The 15,504-nt window shown below is 34.1% G+C and overlaps 1 protein-coding gene across 3 annotated transcripts in view; it reads right to left on the reverse strand.

Moving 5' to 3' along the window:
• Window positions 1-15,504, reverse strand: part of ESR1 (estrogen receptor 1) — a 345,878-nt gene that overhangs the window by 110,388 nt on the left and 219,986 nt on the right. For all 3 annotated transcript variants that reach the window (XM_031937618.1, XM_023503274.2, XM_031937617.1), the window contains exon 6: window positions 11,464-11,602. In XM_031937618.1, the coding sequence (XP_031793478.1) occupies window positions 11,464-11,602 (139 nt within the window). The remainder of the gene's footprint in view (window positions 1-11,463; window positions 11,603-15,504) is intronic.

Here is a 15,504-nt window from a genome sequence, read left to right on the forward strand (position 1 = left end):
TCCACTCCATGCCATGTTTCCACTTTATAATGAGTCCTTTTGTACTTCAGAAGCTACCTTTGGATGAAATCCAAGATAAACTTGCCTCATAAAAAAATCAACTGTCAAGTAAATAATTTTATAGGAAGGTATTATTATATAACTAAATTAACAGAATAATCCTTGGCATTTTCCACCTTAAATTTCCATAAATAGATTCTTCTGAATTTTTCATAGAAATGGATTTAAAAAAACTCATTCCATATCCCCTTAGAATATCTCAGGTGTGGGGTCCCAATTGGTAAAAGTTATTACATGGTTTTCAGGGGTTTGGGGTCTTGAAAAGGCATAAGCAGAGTGTGAAAGACACTGTGTCCAGCAATTAACTTTGGTGTGTGACTGGGAACTTACTCAAACCAACTAGCACACAGCCTTGAGTGTCTAAACATCTAACCACTGGCACTGGCCTTGAACTCAAGTCCTGAGAATCAAGTCAGTTCCCAAGCAAGAAATCAAAACATTAGCTAAACCACACTAATGTATGCATGATGCTCTATAGTTCCCCCTCCCTTTGATTTCTATAATGACCATGGGACTTTGGGAGGGGTTGCTTTCTGGGGTTTTACTAAACAGTCCTATGTGAGGAATCAGAGATCCATTGAATCATCTGGCAGCTACCCCAGAGAGCCCCCTATGTAAGTAACCCATATCATTATTAAAAGACTTTTAGAGTCATGATACATGACTCTTTCTTTATTATCAAACTTGCCCTTTGGTTGGGAGGAGGATCAAAGTTCTCTTGCTTAGGGAGCTCTGAACCCTATATTAGGGAAGTTTAAGTAGCATCCAGACAATGAGATGATTTCCTCATTGGAAAAACAGATGCTGTATTTAATAGAAAGGAACAATTCCCCATGAGCATGAATTTAAACAATATTAAATGAGCACTTTCCTTTGGAACCCCCTTTCAGAATTCCATGGTTTTAATTTGCCAAGATGAATCTCCTAAATTTATTTTAAAATTTTATTAGTGTCTTTTTTAAACACCATAATTTTTGCAGAAAAACTCCTTGTACCCATGACTTACCAATACTCAATGAAACTTTCTGTATAAAAAAAGAAGAAAAGAAGTTAAGTCAAACTAACTGACCCCAGAAAATGCATCTGGTAGTTTGGGCAATATTCTCCATCTAGAATCGCTCATTTCTCCAATAAAAGGAATTTTTTTTTCATTTCTTGTCCAGAACCAATATTGGTTATTATAATTATACAGAATTCATTTTAGTGTTCATTTATGCTTAGATCATTGTAACCATGTATATTGTTTTGCTGGTTCTGCATCAGTTTAGAAATTCTTTCTATGTTTCTCTGAATTTCTTATATTCAACATTTCTTATGACTGAATAGTATCCCATTATATTCATGTTAGAACAGTGACTAGTCCACTGCAATGCCAATTAAATTCTTATTACATAATTGATGATTTTAGCCATTATATATTCATAAAGTATACTTTGTATTTTGAATTTTGCTACAGCAAAAACTATCCTTATATGTATTTTGAAGCACACAGGACTTTTTTTTTTTTCTGTTTTTGACCTCTTGGAAAGATATAACCAGAAGTGAGATTTCTGAGTTTTTCTTTCAAATTGCTGCCAGGGATCTAGCTACTGTAGCTCCCCAGTCTGCAATGGTCCTATTAAGAAAAAGTCAGCATTTAATCTAAGGAGAGGAAGATGTTGTCCCTTATAACATAAAGATAATTAAAGCAATCGTAGATATTTTTGAATTGCCTATTATTCCTTCTGCAGTGGAGAAAAGAATTGATATAATTAATTCATTAAAGCTTTACAAGATTAATCTTGTCCTTTCTATTTATGCAGAGTCTAAGAGGAAACAAACCAGTAATATCAGAGTAGGAGTGAGGATGTCATTCCAGCCCACAGGACCACACAACCATGATGCTAAAAGACAATTTTAACTTGTAGCAGGCAAAGCAAATAAATATATTGACTTCATTTCATTCAAACCAACCTTCCATCCCCTCATAAAAATAAGGAATTGTGGTAATGGGAAAATGGCTATTCAAGAAGAGATCTTAATATAACCAGTGTTTTAAAGTGTAGAATCTTTGCTAATCCAATGTGCATACTAAGTTCTTTGATGATTTCCCTGTGCTGCTAGTGAACCAAATGTTCTTTCTTTTATAATTACATATTTTTAAAACTTTTTAAGAGAAAAATTAAAAGCAATACTTTAGGGGTAAAGGTCATTTCCAATATATAAATGCTGAGTATGAAACAAGTGAAAGTCTTCAAACAGAACTTCTCTCTCTTGCCAAAAAATAAGAGAAAAAGATAAAATAAAAATTGACAATTGAGAATAAATTTGATAAATCATCATATAACTGTATTCAAAAGGAACAGATGCTTATCTAAATCGGCATAGACTTAATATCACCTTGAAAAATTCATGAAGTGAGATGCAGATGCACCCCAACTAACTTTGCTCATTGTTTCCAGAAAAACACGATATTAGACAAAATAACACTACAGGAAAGTCCAATAGAACAGAGATGAAGGAAACCAGCTGGAAAGGCAGAAGACACTAAACTGAATTCAGCAGAGTAACTCAGGGGTAAGCACAGAGTAATACAGGGGAGTAGAGGCTGAACTGAATTTAGAGGGCAGGGGAACTGGGATTGGAGATGGGAACAAGGAGAGCTGAATTGAGTGTCTCTTCCTTTGAAGTTACAGTGGGGAATATGAAATATTCTAGTAGAGTAATAATACTTTAAAGACCATATTTTGAAAAACAATGGTCAAGGAAGAATTATATGGGTTCAATGTATATGGAAGGAATGCCCACTTTTCTTGATTGTTAGACATAAAATAAATGACTACTGTACTAATATTACATAGTGGGGAGATGGCTATTCAAAACAGGTAAAATAGAGGTGGTTTGGTGGGAGAGGGGGATTTAGTTGTCTTTTGGGAGTGTGCTAATTTATGTACATTAAATTGTTCTTCAGAATTTGCTTTTTTTATTTAGCCTATATTTTAGCTAGATCAATTTAATTAATGTTTCATTGATATACAGGGAATGATGAATGTAGAAATAATGCAATATATTAAAATATAAGAAAAGTCAAATTAACATCCTATATAGAATTGATTCTTCAATTGGAATAATGTCTTTTATTCTTTATGAGCTTTGTGTCAAGTGTGCAGTGATTTAAATTTAGAACTTTTTTCAAGAAAACTCTTGACTTTAAAAAAATGAATTATCCTTTCCCAAGTATCTATTTGGCATCAAACAGGAGACTCATAAAGATTAGCCTGATCTGATTCTTATTCAAACTTACTTTTCCTGAAACTCCTATAGTAATTTACTTCATGATTAACTCAGTGATGACTTCAATTGTGCCTATTTCTACCATTATCTTGTTCCTTTACAAGCTTGTTTCCTATTTACTGAACAGAGCAGGCAAAATAGAGTGGAGGAAAAGACACACAGGGTACTACTGTGGGAAACAGGAGTACATTTAAAGGACATTTGCAAACAAACTTTCTTCAATTGCACATACTTTCAATTTTAGAAAATATGCCATAGCATGTAGATATTTGTTTTACAGTATTTGTATTATTCAGGCATTAAAGTGAAGGTGTGAACCTTCTGTACCCCCTATCCTAAAATGTGACTCTTCTTATTCCTGTAGAAGAAAGCCCTTCTCTACTTGAGAGGCAGTGTGGACTTGATGGAAGTGGAAGAACCTTGTCTCCTCATTTATATCAATAAGTTAAGAGTCATATACTAAGGGACTTTGAGACAGGACTTACATCCCATTGCATGATATTACACAAAGGAGTTTAATTTGCACACACAGGGAAACATTGTTTCAAAACTTACTAGGATCTTACCTTGTCCTGAATCATATGCCCGGACAATAAATCCAATTGAAATGATGATTCAATCAATTATCAAATATGTTTCCAGGAGAGTATTGTGAAGAAAGCAAAAATATAGTCCTGCCCAGAGTGTAAACCATTAGAACTAGTGAGGTCCTTTTCCCTATTGCCTATAAAATCACATATAAACATTGGTTTGCCATTTAAGGACATTTATAACCTGTCCCCAAGCTCTCTTTTGAGATGTTTAAAAACATGATTTCTCTTACCTTGCATATTAGCTATTTTTTGGTTTGGGGGGTTGTTTTTGTTTGTTTGTTTGTTTGTTTATTTCTAACAGAGGATATTCATTCCATTACTTATGTCTGGACCTTTGCCTTGGCTCTTCCTTATGTCTGAAATTCACATCTTTCTCACTCCTACTTCCAAAACTTCATTGTTTCCTTCAAGTTCCAGTTCCAACCAGCTCTTACAAGAAATGATTCCTCAACTTCCCTTCATTCCTTAGCTCTATTCTCAATTATTCATATTTATGTACATATCTATGTGTATGTGCATACACTTACATAAATACACAGATAGATGCTAGATGATAGATAGATATTTATAGCACATACCTAGCTGTCATTCTGAATTCCTTACTTACTCTCACTTTACATATCTAATCTATTACCAAATCCTGTTGTTTCTACCTTTGTAACATGTTTCTACACTAGGATTACCACCCTAGTGCAGACTCTTATCATCTTGCTTCTATACTAACAAAGACCAGGAATATTGTACTTTTGTCATTATTTTGCCAGCCCCTGACATAGGGCCTAGCACATAGTAAAAGCTTAATAAATGCTAATTAATTTTACCCTGTATTCCTGAACTGATGTTGTTGGTTTGGTTGTTTCAATCGTGTCCAATTCTGCATGAACCTGTTTGGAGTTTTCTTGGCAAAGATCCTGGAGTGATTTGTCATTTCCTTCTCTGGCTCATTTTCTAGATGAGGAAACTGGCTTAAGTTACAGGGTCACATAGCTAGTAAGTATCTGAGGTCACATTTGAACTCATGACTCCCTGACTCCAAGATTGGCTTTCTAACCCCTACACTGCCTAGCTTCTCCATGAACTGATTATCAAAGATATATATATATATATATATATATATATATATATATATATATATATATATATATATGTTTGACTCTTCTGCTGTAAATCTGAAAAATAATCTACCTATGTTTCTTTTACATTTTACTAAAAGAATGTTAATCATATCAGGGATTAAAAGTTTAGTGAAATGAGGTGTTGCTGAAGAATTCTATCATTTGAATATTTTTCTTTTTAATGCCTCAGGAAACATTCCTCCCCAAAAGGCAAATTTTAAATAAAACTGTTCATATTTCTAGAAAAAGTATATCATTTTCCAGTTATAAATGAATTTGTTATCAGGAAAAAAGAATAATATTTGTTAGGGCAGAAGAAATGCTCTCTTGGCTACAACAACCTGTTTTTCTCCTATGGCAGGAACTTATTACTGTTCCATTCTTACAAGTAAAAAAGGTTTCTGTTGTCCAAGAGTATTTCCTGCAGGCAAAGCCCAGGAACTTGCCTCATGATGGAGAGAGGGCTGTGGAAAGAGCTACATTAACAACATTCTGGCCAGTGACTGTGGTGGAGAGAACATTCTGCTTATCAAATGGGGCTCTGCTTTTTGATTGGAGGAACAGTTTTTGCTCTGAGAGTAAAGGGAAGGCTAGAGAGAGGCTTCGTCTCCATTGGGCAATCCACAAATGTTTCTCAGAATTTGTTAGTACCAATAGTGCCAGCAATACAGAATGAGACAGTCCCTTGGAAACTGGATGTTCTTACTGAATAGGCAATTTAGATGGTTTCCTCAAAAATGGCATTTGCCTTCCAGCCCCCATAAATTTTATTTCTGCAGCAGCTATGAGATCCCACAAGAAAAGAGACATCATGAACACTTTTGCTTCTGTTTCTTCCTATATTTTTCCATCATGAGCATTCAGGCAAGTTGGAGTAAGAAGATGCATTCCTACACTATGCAGAGAAAAATATTTTGTGTTTTCTGGTGCCAAAGTACACCACATGATTAAGGGATAGTATTAAGAGGTAGGGTAAATAGGGATTTTACTGACTCAAAATTATTTTTCTTCTTTTCCTGATTAATTTTACATGGATTCTTTTTCTCTTGTACTTTATTCATATTAACACATCTACATAACACATCTTCATATTAACACATCTACATATACTAGAAACCATTATATTTAACTGTAACTGACTGGGTGTCAAAATTTTTTGATGATTCAAGGAGCTTTATAGGCCCCATTCATATTCAAGTCTGATTATTTGAAACAATCAAAAAGTCTTTTAATCTAGCCAAAACACCAGAACAAAATAGGATGGTTTCAGTTTTACTCTTACACACAACTACAAATACATACATAAAAATGAATGAGGTCCTTAATTTATAGTTCTCCATTACACACACACACACACACACACATTCTTTGGTTTTCAAAGAATATATGAATATGCTAAATGTTTATTGTTATAGGATGTAAGGAAGGCCTCAGAATTATGAGGAAATTATGCATAACCAAAAACAAAAACAGGGAAACCCATTGTATGCAACTATACTATAGAATATTCATCAAGAAAATTACTGTAGTTCAATTGAATGCCTAATGATTTTGGAATTAAAGATCCTAGGTTTGAATCTTGCCTCTGTCAATATTATATGTAATGCCTTGATTGTTATTTTATCTTTCTTGGTCTCATTTCATCTATAAAATCAGAAGATTCTATGGAATTGAGATAGGATAAATGTCATCCCTCTTCCATGTCATTACCCTTCCAAAATTTGGAGATTATTCATGTCCCTACTACCTTCATTTTGAGCTTGAAGTTCATTAAAATGAAGAGATTGGACTAGTTGGCCTCCAAAGTCCCTTCTTGAACCAAATCTATAATCCTATGAGTAGGCATTATAGACTATATCAGACAAAAACTTTAATGAGCACAAAGAAAAGAAAAAAAAATCAATGTTAATTACCTACAAATCTATTGATCATACAACAAATATTTATGACTACCAAGTGCTTGGTGCCAGGCTAGGTACTTCATAAGCCCTGTCCTCAAGAAACCTGAATGTAATACTATATTTATATATGCTGTATATATCTCCGATACTATATTTTCTATATCATTAAAACTCATTAGTCAATCTTCTCATTTTAGTGATTCCAAGCTGATATGAGAGAGAAAACTCTTCCCTCTCTTGGCTTTGTAATAAGCAACTGATAATGTATGTAATAGGAAGTTAAAAGGAAGTCAAAACAGCAAACAACTCCAAAGGAAATTCTATTTGCTTCTCAAGAAAAATATTTTACTTCAGTTCAGTCCAACGGGAATTTGATATGCAATCATATATGCAAGACACCATGCTTGTTACAGTGGATACAAGAACAAAATAATAAACTATTTTTTTTATCCTCAAGGGAATCACCTTTTTTGAGACAGCAATTTCTATAAGGAATGCAAACCTGGTTAAGAATACCAAAGTTTCCATCTGCCTCCCACATTTCTTCATTCCTAAACAATTTTAAGGCCTCCTAATAAAAAGAGGTGATATCTGTACTCAGCTTCAGTGTTTAAAGCAGCACCCCAGCCTAGAACAGTTGAAAAGTCCTTGACTTCATGACAAACATGGTGGGAGTTTCAAAGCAGGACATCTGCATAGCAGTTCTCTTAAAATAAAGAAGCAAGGGAATACCATGGGATTTCAAAGCAACCAAGTTTACAAATATTTTTGGAGGAAGGGCAGAAAACTGCGCATAATATCCATCTTCTAGTTCACTAATATACTTCAGGCTGAGTAAAATTGGAGTCTTTAACTCTAATATGGTAGAAAGGGCATGATCTCCCTATTAAACCAGATACTCAGAGAATAAAAAAAGATAGAGAACAAGTAGGTCTAATTCAGCATCATTCTATAGAAAATAGGTTCTACTTATGCTCAGACCTGTGATTTCATTGTTCTCAAGTACCACAAATAAACTTTTTCTACTAATACAGATTGGAAAGAGTTGCTTAGTCTCATACAGCCATTTTGAATGCAGGCCTTCCTGATTCAAACTATAGGTCCCTATCCATTATGGCATATTTCCTGTTGGAAAATATTGGTCCTGAAATCAGCAAGATTCATCTTCCTGAGTTCAAATCTAACCTCAGACATTTATTAGCTGTGTGACCCTGGACAAGTCACATAACCTTGATTGCCTCAGATTCCTCACTGATGAAATGAACTGGGGAGGGAAACAGCAAGTACTTCAGTGTCTTTGCCAAGGAAAATCTCAAATGGAGACACAAAGGATTAGACATGATTCAAATGACTCAACAACAACAACAAATAGTATGAGTCAGACAAGTTAGGATTAAAACATGTATCCACACAATAGCCCTTGTTTTACATCTATTTTATATGCGTTCAGCATATATCAGACTTACTGTTGTATGTATCATTCTGTACTCCTTTCTTCCTTATCTATGCACAGATAATGAATGTGATGAATTAAGAAAATGTCAGATTTGTATGAAATGATAGAAAGCAGAACTAAGAAAATTAGAAGTAAAATGCCCAGAATAGTATAAAGGAAAACATTTATTAAAGCGAGTTGAGATTTAAATAATTAACAAAAACAGTGAAGATTTTGGTGAAGAGATAATGAAGTACAATTGCTTCTTTATGGAAGGGAAGTAGGGAACTACTAAAACATGATATTATAGAAGTTGTCAGATGTTTCTGAGTCAGATAAGTTTGGTCAATAGTTTTTCTTTGTTACATGAATGAGTTTAATCTGGGAAGGGAACACTGTGATATAAAAACAAAAGACATTAATAAGATGAATTTTAAAATAAAAAAGACATACAGAAGACAGAAGCAAGTTTATGTAGTGGAACATGTATACAAACTAGTGGCATGGAATTACAAAAATAACATAAAGACTACTTAACTAAAAATGAGCTGGGGTTGCATGGGAAACTATGGAAAATGAAAAAAAAAAGTTTTCTTTTTTGTTTTGTTTTGTTTAGCAATGTTTAGGGGGGGAAGAAGAATGAAAGTAAGGAGAGAGCCCCTGATTTTATAGGATAAAAACAATTGATAGTGGAGGGAAGACTGAGTTGCTCATTTTTCATTTAGTTTTTGTTTTCTGTGTTAAAGACATAGAATGTCCTTAAATGACCTTAAATTCTAGACGTTAGACATTAATGACCTTAAAACTAGAAAGGATTAGACAAAAATTGTCAATAATGAACTGATATTCAAATTAAGTAAGAAAATAGGAAGGGAGAACTTAGCTATCCTTATTGAGTTTAAGTGACCTAGACCAGATGAAATACAACGTATGGTACTAGATGTATTTGCTAAGTCGGTGATATGAAAAGAACATTCCTGTAGAATTAGCAAAAAATAAATGAAACCATCCTCAAAAAGGGAGAGCATAAAGACTGAAAATCATATGCTAGCGAGTTTGCCTTTTTTTCCCATGAAGATTCTAAAATGTGTTGTTAATGTGCTAGAAATATAAATCAATGATCACAAAGAACCAGCATGACTTAATTAAGAATATGTCTTCTGGGATTGAACTGAGCCCTTTTTTTTGGAATCACTATGCTAGCCAATCAGATAATCCTATATAATTAATTCAAATGTTAGCAAACTATTTGGAAAATATGGAAAGATATGGACCAAACAAACAATAAAAAAAATTAAGTGGACACAAAATTGTTTAAATGGCTAGTCACAAAGAGCAAATCATTAATGATATCATGTCAATTTAGAAGGAGGAGTTTTGACATACCTGAGGACATATGTTTAGCCCTATGATGTAGAACATTTTTTTCTGAATGATTTGAATAAAGGTATGAATGGGATGTTTGTCACATTTGTAGATGACAAAAAAGCTAGAAAGGATAGCATACCTTAAATGATCATCAGGACTCCAAAATCTCAATACACCAGAACATTGTGTCAAATCTAATGCAATGGAATTTAAAAGGACAAATATAAGATCTAATATGAACTCATGAGTGTAAAAATAAAAAAAAGGATTTAGATTTTTTAAAAAAACAGCTTTATAAGAACAAAATGGAAGAGATATGGGTAGGTAACAATTTTGGGGAAAAAAGAGTTGGGACTTTTAGTGAACTTCAAGTTCAAAACCATAGTGGGTTCTTTAATATTATCTTCAAATTTTTGAAGGGCAGTGACATGGAAAAGGGATGAAATTTGTTTAATCTTGGTCCCATAGGGTAGAAGAATAGCAATGAATCAAGGTTCAGACTTTATTTAAGGAAAGGCTTCCTCCCTACGGGACCTTAAGTAAGGGCTAGATGAGCACTCATTTAATAGATCCTTTTAAACTCTGTGATTCTGTGTTGGTCAGCCTGTATGAAGCAAAATATGCAAATATATATATATATATATATATATATATATACACACATACACACACAAAAGATATTAGTGAATAGTGGATAGAATCCTGGGCCTGGAGTCAGGAAAATTTGATTCAGCTTCAGATCCTTGCTAGCTATGTGATCCTGGGCAAATCACTTAACACTGCTTGCCTTAGTTTACCTGTTTGGAAATGAGTTAGAAAAGGAAATGGCAAATCACTCTAGTATCTTTGCCAAGAAAAGCACAAAGAGGGCAGAGAAATAATTGTTGCTGTTTAGATATTTTTCAGTTGTGTCTGCCTTTTTGTGATCTCTTTTGTGATTTTCTGTCAGTGGATAAAGTGAAGATACTTATTTGTGGATGCCTACAACAGAATTTTCCTCAATTCTAACAGTGTAGTAAGGCTCAGAGCATAGATTGGCTTCAGCTGATAGTCATCCCTTTCTATTCCCTCTCTTCCCCTGTAGAGGGATTAGGGCAATACTTGGGTCTCAGAGGTAAGCTAAGGCAGAAGGACATTCATCTCTAAGGAGTCAGAAAGAGTCAGAAAGGCTATCACTTCTCACCTGTCGTACATTGCCAGTTCACAGGAACCCTGTTTCTGATTTGGGAGTTTATATACCAGACCAGCTAGCACATTGAGACTCTATACAAATATAATCCTGAATGTTCTAAAAGAAACAGAGGGATTCACAGAATCTTAGAGCTTCAAGGAACCTCAGAGTCCAACCCTCCAGAAAACAAGAAAGGGAAAACAGATTTTAGTGGTTTGGAGCTATGAAAAACTAAAACTTATTTGAATTAAGCAGAGGGTGATTCATCATCTGAATAAGAGACCACATGGCTATGGAGGCAGAAAACCTCACAAAAATATGCTGGTTTAGTGATCAGTATGATTTAGAAACCTGGTAGCTTTTCTTAAAAGTCTGTCTTTGGTTATTAGCTTCTTGTATAAACTTGAACAAGCCAAATAGCATATCAGTTTGCCCATTTATAAAAGGAACAAAACAACTTAGTAAAGTTTTTTTGGCTTGCCTGAAATATTCATGAGCAAAATCTGATGATAAGAAGGAACCAGTGCAAAGCAACCAGTGTACTCACCTGTCCAGCAGTAGGTTAGGAGCAAACAGAAGTTTTCCTGGATGTTCCATTGATCTCCAGACAAGGCCAATCATGAGGATTTCTAACCAGGCACATTCTAGAAGATGGACCTGATCATGCAGTGTCAAATCCACAAAACCTAAAATAAAATAAGAGTCAAGAATAAATTTAGTGCTCCAATCATGCCATTAGGGAAGAATACAAACTCCCAATGGACTGGATGAGATCTCCTTCCTTTTTAAATTCATATTCTTAGTACCTAGTACACTAGCACATAGTAGAAAAATAATAAATCTTTTAAACCTCTCTACAACTTCCCCCGAATTTTCTAGTCTTCATACTCCATGTATTGGAGAGAATACTCAACAATCAGTAACACCAGCATCCTTAATGTTCTTCTGGGTATTTTCACCAGTTGTCTCACATGACTGAAATGTTCTCCTTCCTCATCTTTATCTCCTACATTCTCTAGTTTTCCTCAAGTTTCAAAGTCTCATCATCTACAAAGAAACTTTCTAACTTCCCTTCTCCCATTTCTCCCTCACTTTCTCTCACTATTCTTTTCTTCCTTCATTTTCAGATTTCAATTTAATTTGGTAAGAATGTATTAAGTATTAGTTAAGCCAGTATACCAGGTTAGGCAAAGCACAATAGATATAAAGATAAAACAAAGGAAGGAAGGAAGGAAGGAAGGAAGGAAGGAAGGAAGGAAGGAAGGAAGGAAGGAAGGAAGGAAGGAGGAAAATATATTTGACAAATCTAATACTAATCATTTTTTAGTGATGAGAAAATGTAAGACAGAAGTTCTTAATCTTTTTTCTGTCATGGACCACTTGGGTAGTCTGATGAAGCCTATGGATAACTTCTGAGAATAATGTTTTCAAATGCATAAAATAAAAATACATAGGAATATAAAGGAAACTAATTTTATTGAAATACAAAATAAGCACAGAAGACTTGAAGAAAGCCTGGGGTGAATTGAAAACACCTCTGGGTTAGCTCTGTACAAACATCAAGTGAGAAACTGGGTATGAGTAGAGTCTCAGAAGGAACCATAGAGACTTTCACCTCCCAGACTGATTGTGGAATCTGGAGTCTGAGTCCAGGAAGACTGAGGGAACCTCAGCTGGTTAGGAATAGCAGTCCCAGCTATGTTGCAGAACCATGGCCCTTGGGGGAAGCCAGAACTCCAATGAGTGCAGAGGTAGTGTGGTGGAAATGCTTCTGGCTGCTGGCACTTACAGAAGCTGGGAGCTTTTAGTTTGGGGGTTCCATGGCAGAAAAGAACTGAAGTGAAGCTAGAGGCACCATCCCCCCCCCACCCCAGGATTAAATGCCATTACACTAATGCTTCTCAGTAAAAAGAAAAGATGAACCAGCAAAGAAGAAAGAACCTGACCACAGAAACTTACTATGGGAACAGGGAAGACTAGAATTAATCTTCAGAGGAGAACACAGATTAAAAAGCTTCTACCTCAAAGAGAAATATTAAATGGCTCCCTGCCCAGAGAGAACTTATAGAAACGACTTTAAAAATGAAATGAGAGAGGTTTGGGGCGGGGGAGCCATCCCCAAAATAAGATTTTGAAAAAAAGCAAACCAACTAGAAAAGGAGATAGAGTTTTAAAGAAGAAAATAATTCTTTGAAAAGTAGAATTGGGCAAAGAGAAATCAGTGAAGGTACAAGAGACCAAGAAATAACAAAATAAAATGTAAATAATGAAAAATATAACAGTATGAAACATAAGAAAAAGAACAGATTGAAGAACAGATCAAGAAGAGAAAACCTAAGAATAATTGGATTTCCTGAAAGCTGTGATGAAAAAAAGAATCTTGACCCAATGAAGCAAGAAATAATCAAAGAAAATTATTCTGAAGTGATAGAACTTGAGGAGATAATAGAAATATTTTTTTTAAATCCACAGATCATCCCCTAAAAAAAAATCCTACAAGGAAAATACATAGGAATGTTATTGCTAAATTTTGTAACCCCAGATCAAAAAGAAAATTCTATAAGAAACATAAAAATTTCAAATATGCTAGAGCTACAAATCTAACAGGATTTACCAGTAGCTACAATAAAAAAACCACAGATCTTGGAATAATTTATAAAGAATTAGGCCAAAAATATCCTATCCAGCAGAACTAACTGTAATATTGAATTTTTAAAAATGGACATTCAATTAATGCACAGATTTTCAGAACTTTGTCTCAACTAAACCTGAACTCAAGAAAATTTAGAATCTAAGAATCAACATCAAAGATTAATTTCAAGGCACTTAACAAGGACAAATTGTTTATGTTTTTTACATGGCAATGTAAACCATATGTTTAAGATTGACCTAATTAGGTAGCCAATAATTAAGTAATTCAAAAAATTGGGGCGGACCCTAATATGATATGGCTCAAAAAAACAAGGGAGTCTATAAAAAGACAAAAATAGTACCTATGATATACAAATGAGGTATGGAGGAAGAACCAACACAGTAACATTAGAAGGCAGAGGAGGTCTTGTAGTTCTGAAAACCTGCTCACATTGAAAATGGGTTAAATAGAATACTCTGTGTATATATGTGTGTGTGTGTGTGTGTGTGTGTGTGTGTGTGTGACTTGGATGGGTGAGAATTGTATTCTATGAAGGATATAGCACACTCCAAAATCTATAAAGAAATAGAGGGAGAAGGAATATGTTAAGGTGGGATATAGAAGTGTGTGTAGATATACAGGAGTGAGATGAGGTGTGTAGATTAATGGGAATGGGGGAAAAAAAAGAAGGGAAAGGGTGGGAAGGGAAGATAAGGGAGGCATTCAGGAGTGAAAGGAGGTTAGGTAATAGCAATGCAAATTAAGGAGTAGAACTAAAGTAGAAGAGTTAACAGGAACAGGAAATAGGAAATAACCACAAATACAATGATTTAGAGTAGAATTTATCAGAAAAAAAGTAGGAATAGTAATAGTTTATCTCAATGTCAAAATTTAAGATTCAATCAAGAAAGAAATCTACATTATATGTTAGCCATATTAATATTGATTTAGATGCATATCTACTTATGTGCAAATGCATAAATGTGTGTATATGTATATGTATGTATATACACACACACACACACACACATAAACTCATGTTTAACTGTTAGTCTGGAGAAGGTTCAGGAGAGGAGAAGGGAAAGAAAGAATAAAATACAAAGTATGCCGCAGAGAACAAAAGAATAACTTATAAGGATGCAAAGAAAAGATGGACAGGCATAAATAGACATAAATATAATCTCTGCCTGATGTTCTGCAGGACACAACAGTGTTTTGTTTTGTTTTTTATTTTCCTTTTCTGCCTTTTGTTTTGTATTGTTTTTCTTTTTCTATTTTTTATTTTGCATTTAATTTTACATTAATAAATATTTTTAAATAGTTATCAAAAATATTTTAAGCTCATAAATTGAGGAACTTGTTCTAAAATATTAAAGATACACTGAGATACACTGAGACTTGGAGATCAGAGTCTGATATAATATAAATACAAGTCATTAAATATTTAGGTACATTCTGTATATTAGGCACTGTGTAAGTGCTAGAGATACAAATAAAGACAAAAATAGTCCTTGCTCTCAAAAAGCTCACATTCTAATAATGAAAATGGCATACAAAAACAATTATGTATAAACAAGATATATATAGTATCTGTTGGAGATCATCTTAGAGAGAAGGCACTAACATTATGGGAGACTAAGAAAGATTTCCAGTCATATTTCAAGGAAGCCAGGGAAACAAGGAGGAGTTGAAAAGGGAGAGCATTCCAGGCTTAAGGAGAAAGCAGAAAAGATACTCATTGTCATGTGTAAAGAATAACAAGAAGATCAATGTCGTTGAAACACAGAGGAATGAAAAGTCTAAAAAAGTAGGGAAGCTGACAAAAGCCAAATTGAAATTTTATATTTTATTTCTGGGGTAATAAAATATCACTGGAGTTTATTGGATGAGGGGTATCATAATCAAATTTGTGCTTTCAAAAGATGATACTGTATAGATGAATTGGAGAAGGGAGAA

Source organism: Sarcophilus harrisii, chromosome 4 (genome assembly GCF_902635505.1).
Source record: "Sarcophilus harrisii chromosome 4, mSarHar1.11, whole genome shotgun sequence".
Classification (NCBI taxonomy): domain Eukaryota; kingdom Metazoa; phylum Chordata; class Mammalia; order Dasyuromorphia; family Dasyuridae; genus Sarcophilus; species Sarcophilus harrisii.